The sequence below is a fragment of the Neophocaena asiaeorientalis genome, unplaced genomic scaffold, assembly GCF_003031525.2.
Source record: "Neophocaena asiaeorientalis asiaeorientalis breed wild unplaced genomic scaffold, Neophocaena_asiaeorientalis_V1.1 scaffold276, whole genome shotgun sequence".
Taxonomy (NCBI): Eukaryota; Metazoa; Chordata; class Mammalia; order Artiodactyla; family Phocoenidae; genus Neophocaena; species Neophocaena asiaeorientalis.
The window spans coordinates 985,052-998,313 of NW_020173725.1; the positions used below are offsets into that span (position 1 = coordinate 985,052).

Below are 13,262 nucleotides of genomic sequence, written 5' to 3' on the forward strand. Positions count from 1 at the left end.
AAGATATATGCACCCATATATTCATTGCAGCATTATTCACAATAGCCAAGATATGGAAACAACCTAAGTGTCCATCAATAGATGAATTGAAAAAGAGGTGATATATGTATTACTCAGCCATAAAAAGAATTAAATCTTGTCGTTTGCTACAACATGGATAGACCTAGTGGGTATTTTGCTAAGTGAAATAAGAGAAAGACAAATATTGTATGATCTCACTTATGTGTAGAATCAAAAATCAAATAAGAGTAACAAAGCAGAGTCATAGATACAGAGAACAAAGAGGTGGTTGTTAGAGGGGAGGATGGTGGGAGATGCATGAAATGGGTGAGGGAAATTAAGAGGTACAAACTTCCAGTTAAAAAATAAATGAGTCACGGGGATGAAATGTGCAGTGTGCAGAATATAGTCAATAATAATGGAATATCTTTGTATGGTGACAGGTGGTAACTAGACTTAACATGGTGATCATTTTGAAAAGTATGGAAATATCCAATCACTGTTTTGTGCACCAGGAGCTAACATAGTGTTGTAGATCAATAATACTTCAAAAACAAACAAACTCATAGAAGAAGATCAGATTTGTGGTTACCAGAGGTAAGGGGTGTAAGGAGGGGGATTTGGATGAAGGTGGTCAAAAGGTACAAACTTTCAGTTGTAAGACAAATCAGTACTAGAAATGTAATGTGCAGCATGATGAATATAATGAACACTGCTGTGTGTTATATGTGAACGTTGTTAAGAGAGGAAATTTTGAGTTCTCATCACAACAAAAAATGTTTTTTCTTTTTCTCTAATTTTGTTCATGAGATGATGGATGTTCACTAAACCTACTGTGCTAATCATTTCATGATGTATGTAAGTCAGATCATGCTGTATACCTTAGATTTATGCAGTGCTGTATGTCATTATATCTCAATAAAACTGGAAGAAAAAATATAAATAAAACAAATACTTTCCATTGTTCATTTCCTATCCTTTTCTGTGTATGTGTGCAACATAATTATGTCTATCTATGTATACTGCAAAATGATCACCACAGTAAGTCTAGTTAACATCCATCACCGCACAGAGTTACACATATTTTTTCTTGTGCTGAGAACTTTTAAGATCTACTTCTTAGCAACTTTCAAATATATAATACAGTATTGTTAATAGTCACCATGCTGTGCACCACATCCCCAGGACTTATTTAGTATATAACTAGAAATTTGTACCTTTTGATGTCCTTTACCAAAAACCCTTCCCCCCTTGCCTGCCTCTGGCAACCACCAACCTGTTATGTGTATCTATGAGTTTCTTGACTTTTCCTTAGATTCTGCATATAAGTAAGATCATACAGTATTTGTCTTTCTCTGACTTATTTCAATTAGCATAATGCCCTCAAAGTCCATCCGTGTCACAAATGGAAGAATTTCTTCCTTTTTTAAATGGCTGAATAATATTCCTTATATATGTGTGTATATATCACATTTTCTTTTTTTTTTTTTTTTTTGCGGTACGCGGGCCTCTCACTGTTGTGGCCTCTCCCATTGCGGAGCACAGGCTCCGGACGCGCAGGCTCAGCGGCCACGACTCACGGGCCTAGCTGCTCCGCGGCATGAGGGATCCTGCCGGACCGGGGCGTGAACCCGTGTCCCCTACATCGGCAGGAGGACTCTCAACCACTGCACCACCAGGGAAGCCCTTTCTTTTTTTTTTAAATTGAAGTATAGTTGATTTACAATATAGTGTTAGTTTCAGGTGTACAGCACAGTGATTTAGTTTGTGTGTGTGTGTGTGTGTGTCTGTGTGTGTGTGTATTCCTTTTCAGATTCTTTTCCCTTATAGGTTATTACAAAATACTGAGTATAGTTCCCTGTGCTATACAGTAGGTCTTTGTTGGTTATCTATTTTATATATAGTAGATTGTATCTGTTAATTCCAGACTCCCAATTTATCCCTCCTCCCACCCCCTTTCCCCTTTGATAACCATAAATTTGTTTTCAACATCTGTGCGTCTCTGCGTCTCTTTCTATTTTGTAAATAAGTTCATTATTGGGAGTATTTTTTTTGGCCATGCTGCATGGCTCGTGGGATCTTAGTTCCCTGACCAGGGATCAAACCCCTGCCCCCTGCAGTGGAAGCACAGAGTCCTAACCACTGGATGACCAGGGAATCCCCATCATTTGTATCATTTTAAAATTAATTAAATTAAATTTACTTTTATTTTTTTGGCTGTGCTGTGTGGCTTGCAGGATCTTAGTTCCCTGACCAGGGATTGAACCTGGGCCATGGCAGTGAAAGTGTCAAGTCCTGACCACTGGACTGCCAGGGAATTCCCAATGTATCATTTTTTTTAGATTCCACATATAAGCGATATCATATGATATTTGTCTTTGTCTGGCTTACTTCACTTAGTATGATAATCTGTGTTGCTACAAATGGCATTATTTCATTCTTTTTGTTGGCTGAGTAATATTCCATTGTATACAGGTACCACATCTTCCTTATCCATTCATCTGTTGATGGACATTTAGGTTGCATCCATGTCTTCGCTTTTGTAAATAGCGCTGCTATGAACATTGGGGTGCATGTATTTTTTCGAATTATGGTTTTCTCTGGATATATGCCCAGGAGTGGGATTGCAGGAGCATATGGTAGCTCTATTTTTAGTTTTTAAAGGAACCTCCATACTTTTCTCCATGGTGGCTGTACCATTTTACATTCTCACCAACAGTGTAGAAGGGTTCCTTTTTCTCCATGCTCTCGCCAGCATTTATTATTTGTAAACTTTTTGATGATGGCCATTCTGACTGGTGTGAGGTGACACCTCGTAGTTTTCATTTGCATTTCTCTAATAATTAGTGATGTTGAGCATCTCTTCGTGTGCCTTTGGCCATCTGTATGTCTTTTGTGGAGAAGTGTGTATTTAGCTTTTTTTTTTTTTTTTTTTTTTTTACACGGGCCCAGCCGCTCCACGGCATGTGGGATCTTCCTGGACCGGGGCATGAACCCGTGTCCCCTGCATCGGCAGGTGGACTCTCAACCACTGCGCCACCAGGGAAGCCCTGAGAAGTGTGTATTTAGATCTGCTGCCCTTTTTTTTTTTGAACAGAGACCAGGAGAAACAGGTTTATTTGGACTGAGAGTTGGAGAGTGAGAGGAGAACCTGAGATAGCGTACTGAGCTAAGGGGTAGAGATCAGTTTCCAAAATGGCAGTCAGAGCTCATCAGACAAATGGACTCCACTTCCCAGCAGCCTTGCAGTGAGTGCAATCAATAAAAGGCCTGCTGGGAAATGTTTATTTGCCACTAAATCACCCAAGCATGCCACAATTACAAGAAAGGTACAGGTTGTCTTCTCCTTTCCATAATTAAATTTACACAGCATCTCCCCAATCATGAGTATTACAAAAGAAAGTAAAAAAATCACATTTTACAGATCTTAGACTTGTCTTCAGCATTTAGCTCAAATCTCACCATCTTCAAAAAATAGTTCTCCTGCAAAATTCACCAGCTAAAAGTTCTATCCAAGCAGTGGGAGGACGGCCTTTGCTAGCCCATGGCAATTCTTTTCACAGCAGAGTGAGGCTTAGATTGCAGGGGTGGTGGGGGGAGGGACACAAGGGCTAATTTCCCCCAGTACAAGATGGCATCTGAAGCTTGATGGGAGAGCAGAACTGGAGAGACTTGAGGGAAGGGTCCAGGCCTTGTATTCAGTCAGAGTCACTGCTGGAAGAGCAGGAGGAGGAGGAGGAATACTTGCCATGTGTGTGGTGTTTCTGCTTCTTTTTATGAGCTTTTTTCATTTTCTTTTGCATCTTCTTGTCAATCACCATTCCTGGTCCAACCATGCCAGGAGCCAATGTATTCACAGGACACATACCAGGGGCAGGTGGTGGGTATGGAGGGGGATAGGGACCTGAGGGTTGGCATCCTGGATACCCTGGTTGTGGCACAGGGTGACAGGGCCCACCAGGGGGAAAGGCTGGATTCCCCTGGGGTGCTCCTGGGGGAGTGGGAAAGGGGCCTGGAGGAAAGGTAGGGGTGGCAGGTGGTGGATGGGCAGGATTGCAACCTCCAGGGTACCCGACGTTGGGGGTGTGTGGATATGGCCCTGGCTGCCCGGCATTGGGACTCCATATGTTCAGGTATTTCCTCCAGCCCAGGAATGGAAAAGGAAGGAAACTGAGGAATCCAGGCGTCCCGTCACCTCTACACCACTGTTTGGGTGGACTCCTGCTGCCCATTTTTTGATTGGGCTGTTTGTTTTTTGATGTTGAGCTGTTTGTATATTTTGGAGATTAACCCCTTGTTGGTCGCTTCATTTGCAAATATTTTCTCCCATTCTGTAGGTTCTCTTATCATTTTGTTTATGGTTTCCTTTGCTGTGCAAAAGCTTTTAAGTTTAATTAGGTCCCATTTGTTTATTTTTGTTCTTATTTCTATTACTCTAGGAGACGGATCCAAAAAGATATTACTATGATTTATGTCAAAGAGTGTTCTGCCTATGTTTTCTTCTAGGAATTTTATAGTATCTAGTTTTACATTTAGGTCTTTAATCCATTTTGAGTTTTTGTGCATAGTGTTAGACAGTGTTCTAATTTCATTCTTTTGCATGTACTGTTCAGTTTTCCCAGCACCACTTGTTGAAGAGGCTCTTTCCTCCATTGTATGTTCTTGCCTCCTTTGTCATAGACTAGTTGACCATAGATGCATAGGTTTATTTCTGGGCTTTCTATCCTGCTCCATTGATTTATATTTCTGTTTTTGTGCCAGTACCATACTGTTTTGATTACTGTAGCTTTGTAATGTAGTCTGAAGTCAGGTAGTGTGATTCCTCCAGCTTCATTTTTCTTTCTCCAGATTGCCTTGGCTATTTGGGGTCTTTTGTGTTTCCATACAAATTAAAACTTTTTTTGTTCTAGTTCTGTGAAAAATGCCATTGGTAATTTGATAGAGATTGCATTGACTGTAGATTGTCTTCTGTGGTATAGTCATCTTGACAACATTGATTCTTCCAATCCAAAACATGGTATATCCTTCCATCTGTTTGCGTCATTATATCACATTTTATTTATCCATTCCTTATTTTTTTTGAATTTTTACCTTTTTTAAAAACATCTTTATTGGAGTATAATTGCTTTACAATGGTGTGTTAGTTTCTGCTTTGTAACAAAGTGAATCAGTTATACATATACATATGTTCCCATATCTCTTCCCTCTTGCATCTCCCTCCCTACATTCATTATTGACAGACATTAAGGTTGTAATATTTTGCCTATTCTGAATAACGTTGCAATGAACATGGGGTGCATATATCTTTTTGAGTTAATGTTTTTATTTCCTTTGGATAAATACCCAGAAGTGGAATTGCTGGATCATATGATAGTTCTGTTTTTAAGTTTTTGAGGAACCCCATACTGTTTTCCACACCGGCTGCACCAATTTACATTCCCACCATGCAAGAAGGTTCTCTTTACTCCACATCTTCACCAACAATTGTTATTTGTTGTCTTTCTGATTATAGCCATTCTGACAGATGTGTGTGGTTTTGATTTGCATTTCCCTGATGTCTAGTTTATGTTGAACACCTTTTCACACACCTGTTGGCCGTCTGTGTGCCTTCTTTGCAAAAATGTCTTTTCAGATCCTCTGCTCATTTTTTTTTTTTTTCCTGTGGTACGCAGGCCTCTCACTGTTGTGGCCTCTCCCGTTGGAGAGCACAGGCTCCGGACGCGCAGGCCCAGTGGCCATGGCTCACGGACCCAGCTGCTCCATGGCATGTGGGATCCTCCTGGACCGGGGCACGAACCTGTGTCCCCTGCATCGGCAGGGGGGGGGCCCCACACTATGCCACCAGGGAAGCCCCTCTGCTCATTTTTTAATTGAAAACAATCTTTTGCTATTGGGTTGTATGAGTTCTTTATATATTTTGGATATTAGCCCCTTATCAGATACATGACTTGCAAATATTTTCCCCCACTCTGTAGGTTGTGTTATCATTTTGTATATGGTTTCCTTTGCTGTGCACAAGCTTTTTAGTTTGATTCGGTCACATTTGCTTATTTTTGCTTTTGTTTTCCTTGCCTGAGGAGACAGATTCAAAAAATATTGCTAAGAATGATGTCAAAGAGCAAACTGCCTATGTTTTCTTCCAGGAGTTTTATGATTTCAGGCAGGTCTTACATCTAAGTCTTTAATCAATTTTGAGTTTATTATTGTATATGGTGTGAGAAAGTAGTCCAGTTTGAATCTGTAGCTGTCCTGTTTCTTCAACACTATTTATTGAAGAGGCTGTCTTTTCCTCATTGTATATTAACTGACGGTATAAGTGTGGATTCATTTCTGGGCTCTCTATTCTGTTCTATTGATCTACACGTCTGTTTTTTGCTAGTACCACAGTGTCTTGATTTCTGTTTGCTTTGCAGTATAGTTTGAAATCAGGGAGCATACTTCTAGCTGTGTTCTTCTTTTTCAAGATTGTTTTAGCTTTCCAGTTTCTTTTGTATTTCCATACAAATTTTAGAATTATTTGTTCTTGTTCTGTGAAAGTTGACATTGGAATTTTGATAGAGATTGCATTGAATCTTTATTTTATTTATTTATTTTTTAAAGAATGACTGTTTCAATTACAGCAGCTTTTATTATCTTTTAAAAATTTTTAATATTTATTTATTTTATTTCTGGCTGTATCGGGTCTTAGTTGTGGCATGCTGGATCTTTGTTGTGGCATGCTGGATCTTTTCGATGGGGCACGTGGGCTTCTCACTAGTTGTGGTATAGGGACTTCTTTCTAGTTGCAGCACACGGGCTTAGTTGCCCCGTGGCATGTGGGATCTTAGTTCCCTGACCAGGGATCGAACCTGCGTCTGCTGCATTGGAAGGCAGATTCTTTACCACTGGACTACCATGGAAGTCCCAGCAATGTCTTTCGATATGAAAAAATTTCATCCCTACTTCAAAATATATACAAAAATGAAGTCCTAAGAAATTAGGTATCTAAATTGGAAAAAAATTTAAACCATTAGCAGAGAGTGTAGGAAATATCTTTTTGAGCTTTCTTGGGAAACATTTTTAAAACTGACCCAAAAAGTAGAGACCATAAAAGACTGAAATTTCACCGTATGAGAATTATAAGGGCATGTACAATTAGACAAGTTAAAAAACAAGCAGCACACTGGAAGAAAGTATTTATAAGCTATAAAACATAAAGGATTAGTAGCTTAAATATATAAAAATTTTCAAATGAATAAAGAATAGTCTCATAGGTCTAATAGAAAAAAAGAGTTAAGGATATAAACTGACAATAAGCAGACATGAATATATCAATGAACCGATTTCTACTCAGTTGTATAAAGGAAGTATAACTTCTTCATTTATATAATTGACTTCATCTTCCTCCTGAGCCTCCACCCCATTGGTATGGGGGATTTGGAGTTGGGGGTTGGGGAATAGGTACACTGTAAACTTTCCAGATAAGTGAATCTCAGACATTTTTGGTTCTCATTCATCTTCAGATAACACAGGCACCTTTTTGTAAATGTTTCCCATTTGGATTCTCTCCTCCTTTCCTTGTTTCTCCTTAGGATGGTGGCTGGGAACATGGTAGGTGGCGATTAGCCAATCTGAGTACCATCCTCCATCTTATTTTTCCCAGATTCTTAAATGGGAAGCAAGGAAAAAACCTGCCTTTTCTTGGCCTTTGCTTCAGCTAATGCTAAGGATTTTTACTCATAGAAGCTGAAAGTCATGATACATGTGAGTGATGAATGCTTACATTCTCTATTCTGTCCCTCTTTTATTTTCTACATCCTACTCTTGGGTAAGAGTGGCCTTTTCCTCTTTCCATTCTCATCCAGTTAGGACTCCTCAGTCCTCTCTGCATGATGATTTCTATTAAAATTCTATGTTCAGTCTTCCAAACATTGCTGTTGATATTTAAAGGTTGCTTAAGAAATTAAATGTAACTTTTCTGTCTGGAGAAAAATTGATTCTCATGACACTTGCCTAATAACTCCAGGCTGAAAGCTAACCTCTTTAATCTGGGTTGTATCTGTCCTCCCCGCCGAAAAGATTAAAGCCATCAGACTTGATGGGTGATAAGTTGAAAGACAGTAAGACTTACAATGTATGAAAATATATCTGATGAATGGATAAAGAAGATGTGGTACATATATATAATGGAATATTACTCAGCCATAAAAAGGAATGAAATAATGCCATTTGCAGCAACATGGATGCAACTAGAGATTATCTACTAAGTGAAGTCAGAAAGAGAAAGACAAATATCATATATCACTTATATGAGGAATCTAAAACATGACACAAATGAACCTAAGTGTGAAACAGAAACAGAATCACAGACATACAGAACAGACTGGTGGTTGCCAAGGGGGAAGGGGTTGGGGGAGGGATGGAGTGGGAGGTTGGGGTTAGCAGATGTAAGCTTCTATATATAGAATGGATAAACAACAGGTCCTACTGTAAAGCACAGAGAACTATATTCAAGATCCTATGATAAACCATAATGGAAAAGAATATTAAAAAAAGAAGGTATATATATGTATAGTTAAGAAAAATTATTTATTTGGTTGCGCCGGGTCTTAGTTGCCGCAGGTGGGCTCCTTAGTTGCAGCACATGGGTTCCTTAGTTGTGGCATGCATGTGGGATCTGGTTCCCTGACGAGGGATCGAACCTGGGCCCCCTGCATTGGGAGCGTGGAGTCTTAACCACTGTGCCAGCAGGGAAGTCTCTATATTGAATCACTTTGCTGTACAGCAGAAATTAACACAGCATTGTAAATCAACTATACTTCAGTTAAAAAAGAGAAAATACAAATGAAATTGCTTTAAAAAATATTATTCTCATTACATGTGAAAAATTGCACTGTCTTACCAGTAGCTAGGAAATTGCAAATTTAAAAAATGAGATACCACTGGCAAACAGTTTAAAGTTTGGTGAAAGACTGCTAGAGGCTGTTTAAACTGTTGCAACCACCCAAGAGAACAATTGGCACTATGAAGAAAACTGTAAATGTATATATTATGCCACCCGTCAATACAACTTCTAAGTATACTTCCTAGAGGAACTCTTCCTCAGTTGCATAAGATGACAAGTGTGAGGATATTCACTGCAGTTTCGTTTGTAATACTAAAAACTACACAAATATCCATTAATAAATTAACAAATAAAATATGGTATATTCATATGATGGAAACAAAAACCTTTAGGAGAAATGAACCATATATATATCTATAAGTGATGATTTCAAAAATAACTGAGGAAAAATGTGAACTGAAGAATATAACGCCAGTTATAAAAATTTAATTGTTCACAAAGCAACATAAACATTGATTATTTATATCTCCATACATGTAGCATTCATGTATTGACTAGAATGATAACCCCCAAATTCATGATGTTATGAGAATCCTCTGGGAATGGGCAGCAGGAAATGGGGATCAAAGGATATGACTACATTATCTTTAATAATTTCTTTACAGTAAAAAAGACTTTAAAGAAATAGTACTAAGAAGTAACAGCTGCCAAGTCTGGGTGATGGGCTCATGAGCATGAAAAAAGGCTCAGTAATAAATTAGGCCAGGGAATTCCCTGGTGGTCCAGTGATTAGGACTCTGCACTGCTGAGGGCCTGGGTTTGATTCCTGGTTGGGCAAGTAAGATTCCACAAGCTGGAATGTCCATGATGTGAAGCTGAGTGTGTCCTCGCGTGTAGCAGTTCTTCTTATCACCCCCATGGGGAAATCAAGGCAAAGCGTAGACTGCCATGAAATTAAAAATTAGCCATTTGATTGTTAAAGTACAGGGGAATATGACATTGTACAAACTGTTTCTTTAAGGAAAAAAATCATAGCTTCCCCTTTCCTCCTTCCATTAAATATTGCTTTCACTCATTTTTTCGTTGTATTTTTAGAAATATTTCCAAAAAGTCCAGTGTATTACATTTGTGCCATTTATTCATTTATTTATTCAATGTGCATTTATCTTGACTGACCAGCTCCGGGGAAAAGTGTTAGGAAAGCAAGAAGAAAGGAAAAATGAAAGTCGGTGATCAGACTTCATTTAAATATTCAAGACCTATATGAAGAAAATTATAATTTCTTTACTGCTAGTTAAAGACCAGAATAAATGGAGATGAATATCAAGATAAAAAGAACCAGTATCTTGTGGCGGACAGTGTGATGCACCAACCAGAATCTTCTTCAGTGAGAGTTGTTTCCATAACTGGCTTCAGCTATTATCCCCTTTATAAACTGTCTCCAGTGAGGAAAGCTGCCTTGCCCAGAGCCATGGCCCTTCTCTGGTTTCTCACACCGAAAGACTGATGGATGAGGGAATTGGGCTATTTCAACCTAACCTGGGACAGCTCTGACCAGCCATTCTAACTCCAGAGCTCCCAGTGAGGTTGGCTGAGGCTGTCGCTCAACCTCCTGTACCTTGTCTTCTCTCTCTGACCACTACTGTTTACTTTGCTTCTCTTTCACAAGGCTCTTCTTAATAAATATTGTGCATGCTAAAAAAAAATCAGAAGCATTTCAGAGGACACTGCGGAGGTCATACAGGTAAAACTACAATTACAAAAGGAAGGAAAAACCTGGAATGGAGAGAAAGAAGAGATGCATGGGAAGGTGATGGAAAAGGGGGATAAACTGGAAAAAAATTGAGGTGAGTTTGAGGCAAGAGTAGCGGTGAAACAAGAAAAATGGAGTTGGCTGAAGGTGACAGAGGTGGAAGAAACAGCTCATGCAAGGGATCTAAACATCCATGGTTGGCTATATGTGGTCTACCCTTGTGAAAAGTCCTTACCAGAATCTACTTTTGTAAAAAAATCGTTTTGCTGCTATCGATCAAGGCATTTTGCTTAAAAAAAAAAAACCACAACAAAACCCCAAAACTAACAAAACCAAAATAAAAAGCGCAGCTGCCCACTGTCCATGAATGAAGATGCTGCATCTCTGAGCGGTGGCATGGGCTCAAAGTGAGTCTAGGTAGATCACTAAGTGCCGGAAGCTGGGTGCAAGGAATTGTGGGAGGCAGTTCATTCCGGGATCAGGCATTTTCCGCCCTTGAGCAGAGGACCATGAGAGGGCGTTGGGGGCGCTCGTAGGACCCGGACAAGGAGAGGGAGGTAGAGGTTGGAGTGGTGGGTCGGGGAAGGGCTCCGGAAGGTGCAAGTACAGGTTGTCGTCGTGGTGAGGAGAGCCTCTCTCTGGACTGGGGTTGGGCGCCCGAGGCCAGAGCTCTGGGAGGAAGTCCTGCGCGCTGGGGCCCGACACCCTTGCTGCGGGGCTGCGGAGCCCTGTGACGTAGCTGGCTTCAGCATCCATCCCAGGCGGCAGGAACTCGGCGTCCGTGTCCTCCTTGTTGGCCTCTTCTTGGCAGGCGATCTCTGGGACAGCTGCGCAGAAGAATCCCGGCTCCAGGGCCATGTACTCCCCTGGAGCGCTCAGGAAAGCGCCCCGTCCCAGGCCCTGTCCCCACGGGCCTTCCACACCCGAGCCCAGGAGGGCCTCGGGGACCAGCATGAGGATGTGATCTCCGAGAGACACTTGCAGCACGGACGTGGGCTTGGGCTCCAGCAGCACGTCGACGTGGTCCAGGGGCAGGTGCAGGCCACAGCCGGCGGGCAGGACCACCATGGAGGTTAGCGCGCCCTTGGCCAGGGGCTCAGGCACGTTGTCCAGTCTGGGCACCGCCTCAGCTTCGGGTTCCTCCGTTCGATGGCGCTTACCAGGGCCAGGTCCTCCGGGCTGCGGCCCGCACCAGTCTGCAGGGTAGGAGATGGGGCTGCGGGGCTGGCTGCCCATCACCTTGACCGACGGACCTGCGGGCGGCGGTCCCAGAGCCTGGCAGAGGGCGAGGAGGCGCTCGGTCCTGCACGCTGTGACGGGTCTCGATGACAGGTGAGGCAAGCCGGGACGGGCCGGATGGGGCGCAGGACAGCGCGATGCGGGTCGAGTATTCGGAGCTCTGGGGTCACCTCCCGAGAGTACCGCAGTCCAGGTTTCTAGCGGAGCTGCGTCTGCAGCTGGGTTGGGCCTTGGGCGTTGGAATCTTCAGCTCTTCACGCTGACCCCTATGCGAACTGGGTGGTTAACAACATGGGATGTCATGTGACCTGCGGCTGCCGGGAAGTCTCAGTGTAAGCCCCGCCTTCTGCCAGAGATAGGATCGGATCAGCGTTAGTGCAATGCAGTAGCGGGAGAGTTTTGTTTTTTTTTTTTTAAACGAAAGTGTAGCATAATACTCCTTGGGTGCCCGTGTGCGGCCCAGTGGCCTTTATTACTTTTATTCTTGGGAAAATATCCAAAATACAATCTCATCAACTGCTTGCTTACTTTTAGAAGTAGCTTATGTCTAATGTCTTCTAAGATTTTCCATGAGGCTATGAAAAGCCTTTATCCCATCACCAGTCACTCCTTCCCAACCCCACCCACATGGTTCTTGAAATTCTTTTCACCCAGGAGACAAATTAGAAATGCAATTTTTCTTGGGTAAAAAAACTTGAAAATATTCAAGTGAAATGGACTGATTGCAGTTTTTGTTGTTGTTTCTGGAGACCAGTATGTGGTAATTATTAATAACAGTACGGAAATTTTATCATGAAGTTAGCCTTTGTCTTTAAACTTGCTGTCTGACGTGTTATAATGAGTGTTTAAAAAGTTAGTTTATTCGCTTCTCATTAGTGAAGGTCAGAGGAGAGAAGGACATTTTACAAAATTAAACACCTGGGTTGTGTTGGACTTGGGAATTAAATACAGACATGTTTAACTTTAAAGCAGAGATCTTTGACATTTTACCTATACGCTTATGGCAAAAAACCTAGGTGTGGAATTGCTGGGTAGTAGTATGTGGGACTGTAACAATAGGAGGTAAAGCCGGACTGCTTTCTTAAATAGTTGTCCTAATTTATACTTCTGTGAGCAGTGGGTAAGTGTTCCCTTCCCACCACATCCTTGCCAACACTTAGTATGGTTAGATTTCTAAGCATTTTCCAATCTGATGGTATTTCATCATTTATTTATACTGTATTTCTCTGATTACTTATAAGGTTGATCATGTTTTCATATGTATTGGCCACTTGTGTAACATCTGTGTAGTATGTGTTTATGTCTTTTGCCCATTTTTGGATGTTACTGAATTTTGGAACTTCTTTTATATTTATGTGTGTTGAAATTATCTTTTCCCATTTTGTGGCTTGTTTGTATTCACATTCTTTATAGTGCCTTTTTTTTTTTTTTTTTTTTTTTTTTTCT

At 41.1% G+C, this 13,262-nt stretch overlaps 1 protein-coding gene and 1 pseudogene across 1 annotated transcript; both read right to left on the reverse strand.

Annotated features, from left to right (window-relative positions):
* Positions 1-3,698: 3,698 nt before the first annotated feature.
* On the reverse strand, positions 3,699-4,232 carry LOC112403322 (proline-rich protein 13 pseudogene; annotated as a pseudogene).
* A 6,747-nt stretch (positions 4,233-10,979) lies between these two features.
* Positions 10,980-11,813, reverse strand: LOC112403323 (proline-rich protein 23C-like). Its single transcript, XM_024750729.1, has one exon. It carries the CDS (start codon positions 11,811-11,813, stop codon positions 10,980-10,982), a length of 834 nt encoding a protein of 277 aa, XP_024606497.1.
* Positions 11,814-13,262: the final 1,449 nt, after the last annotated feature.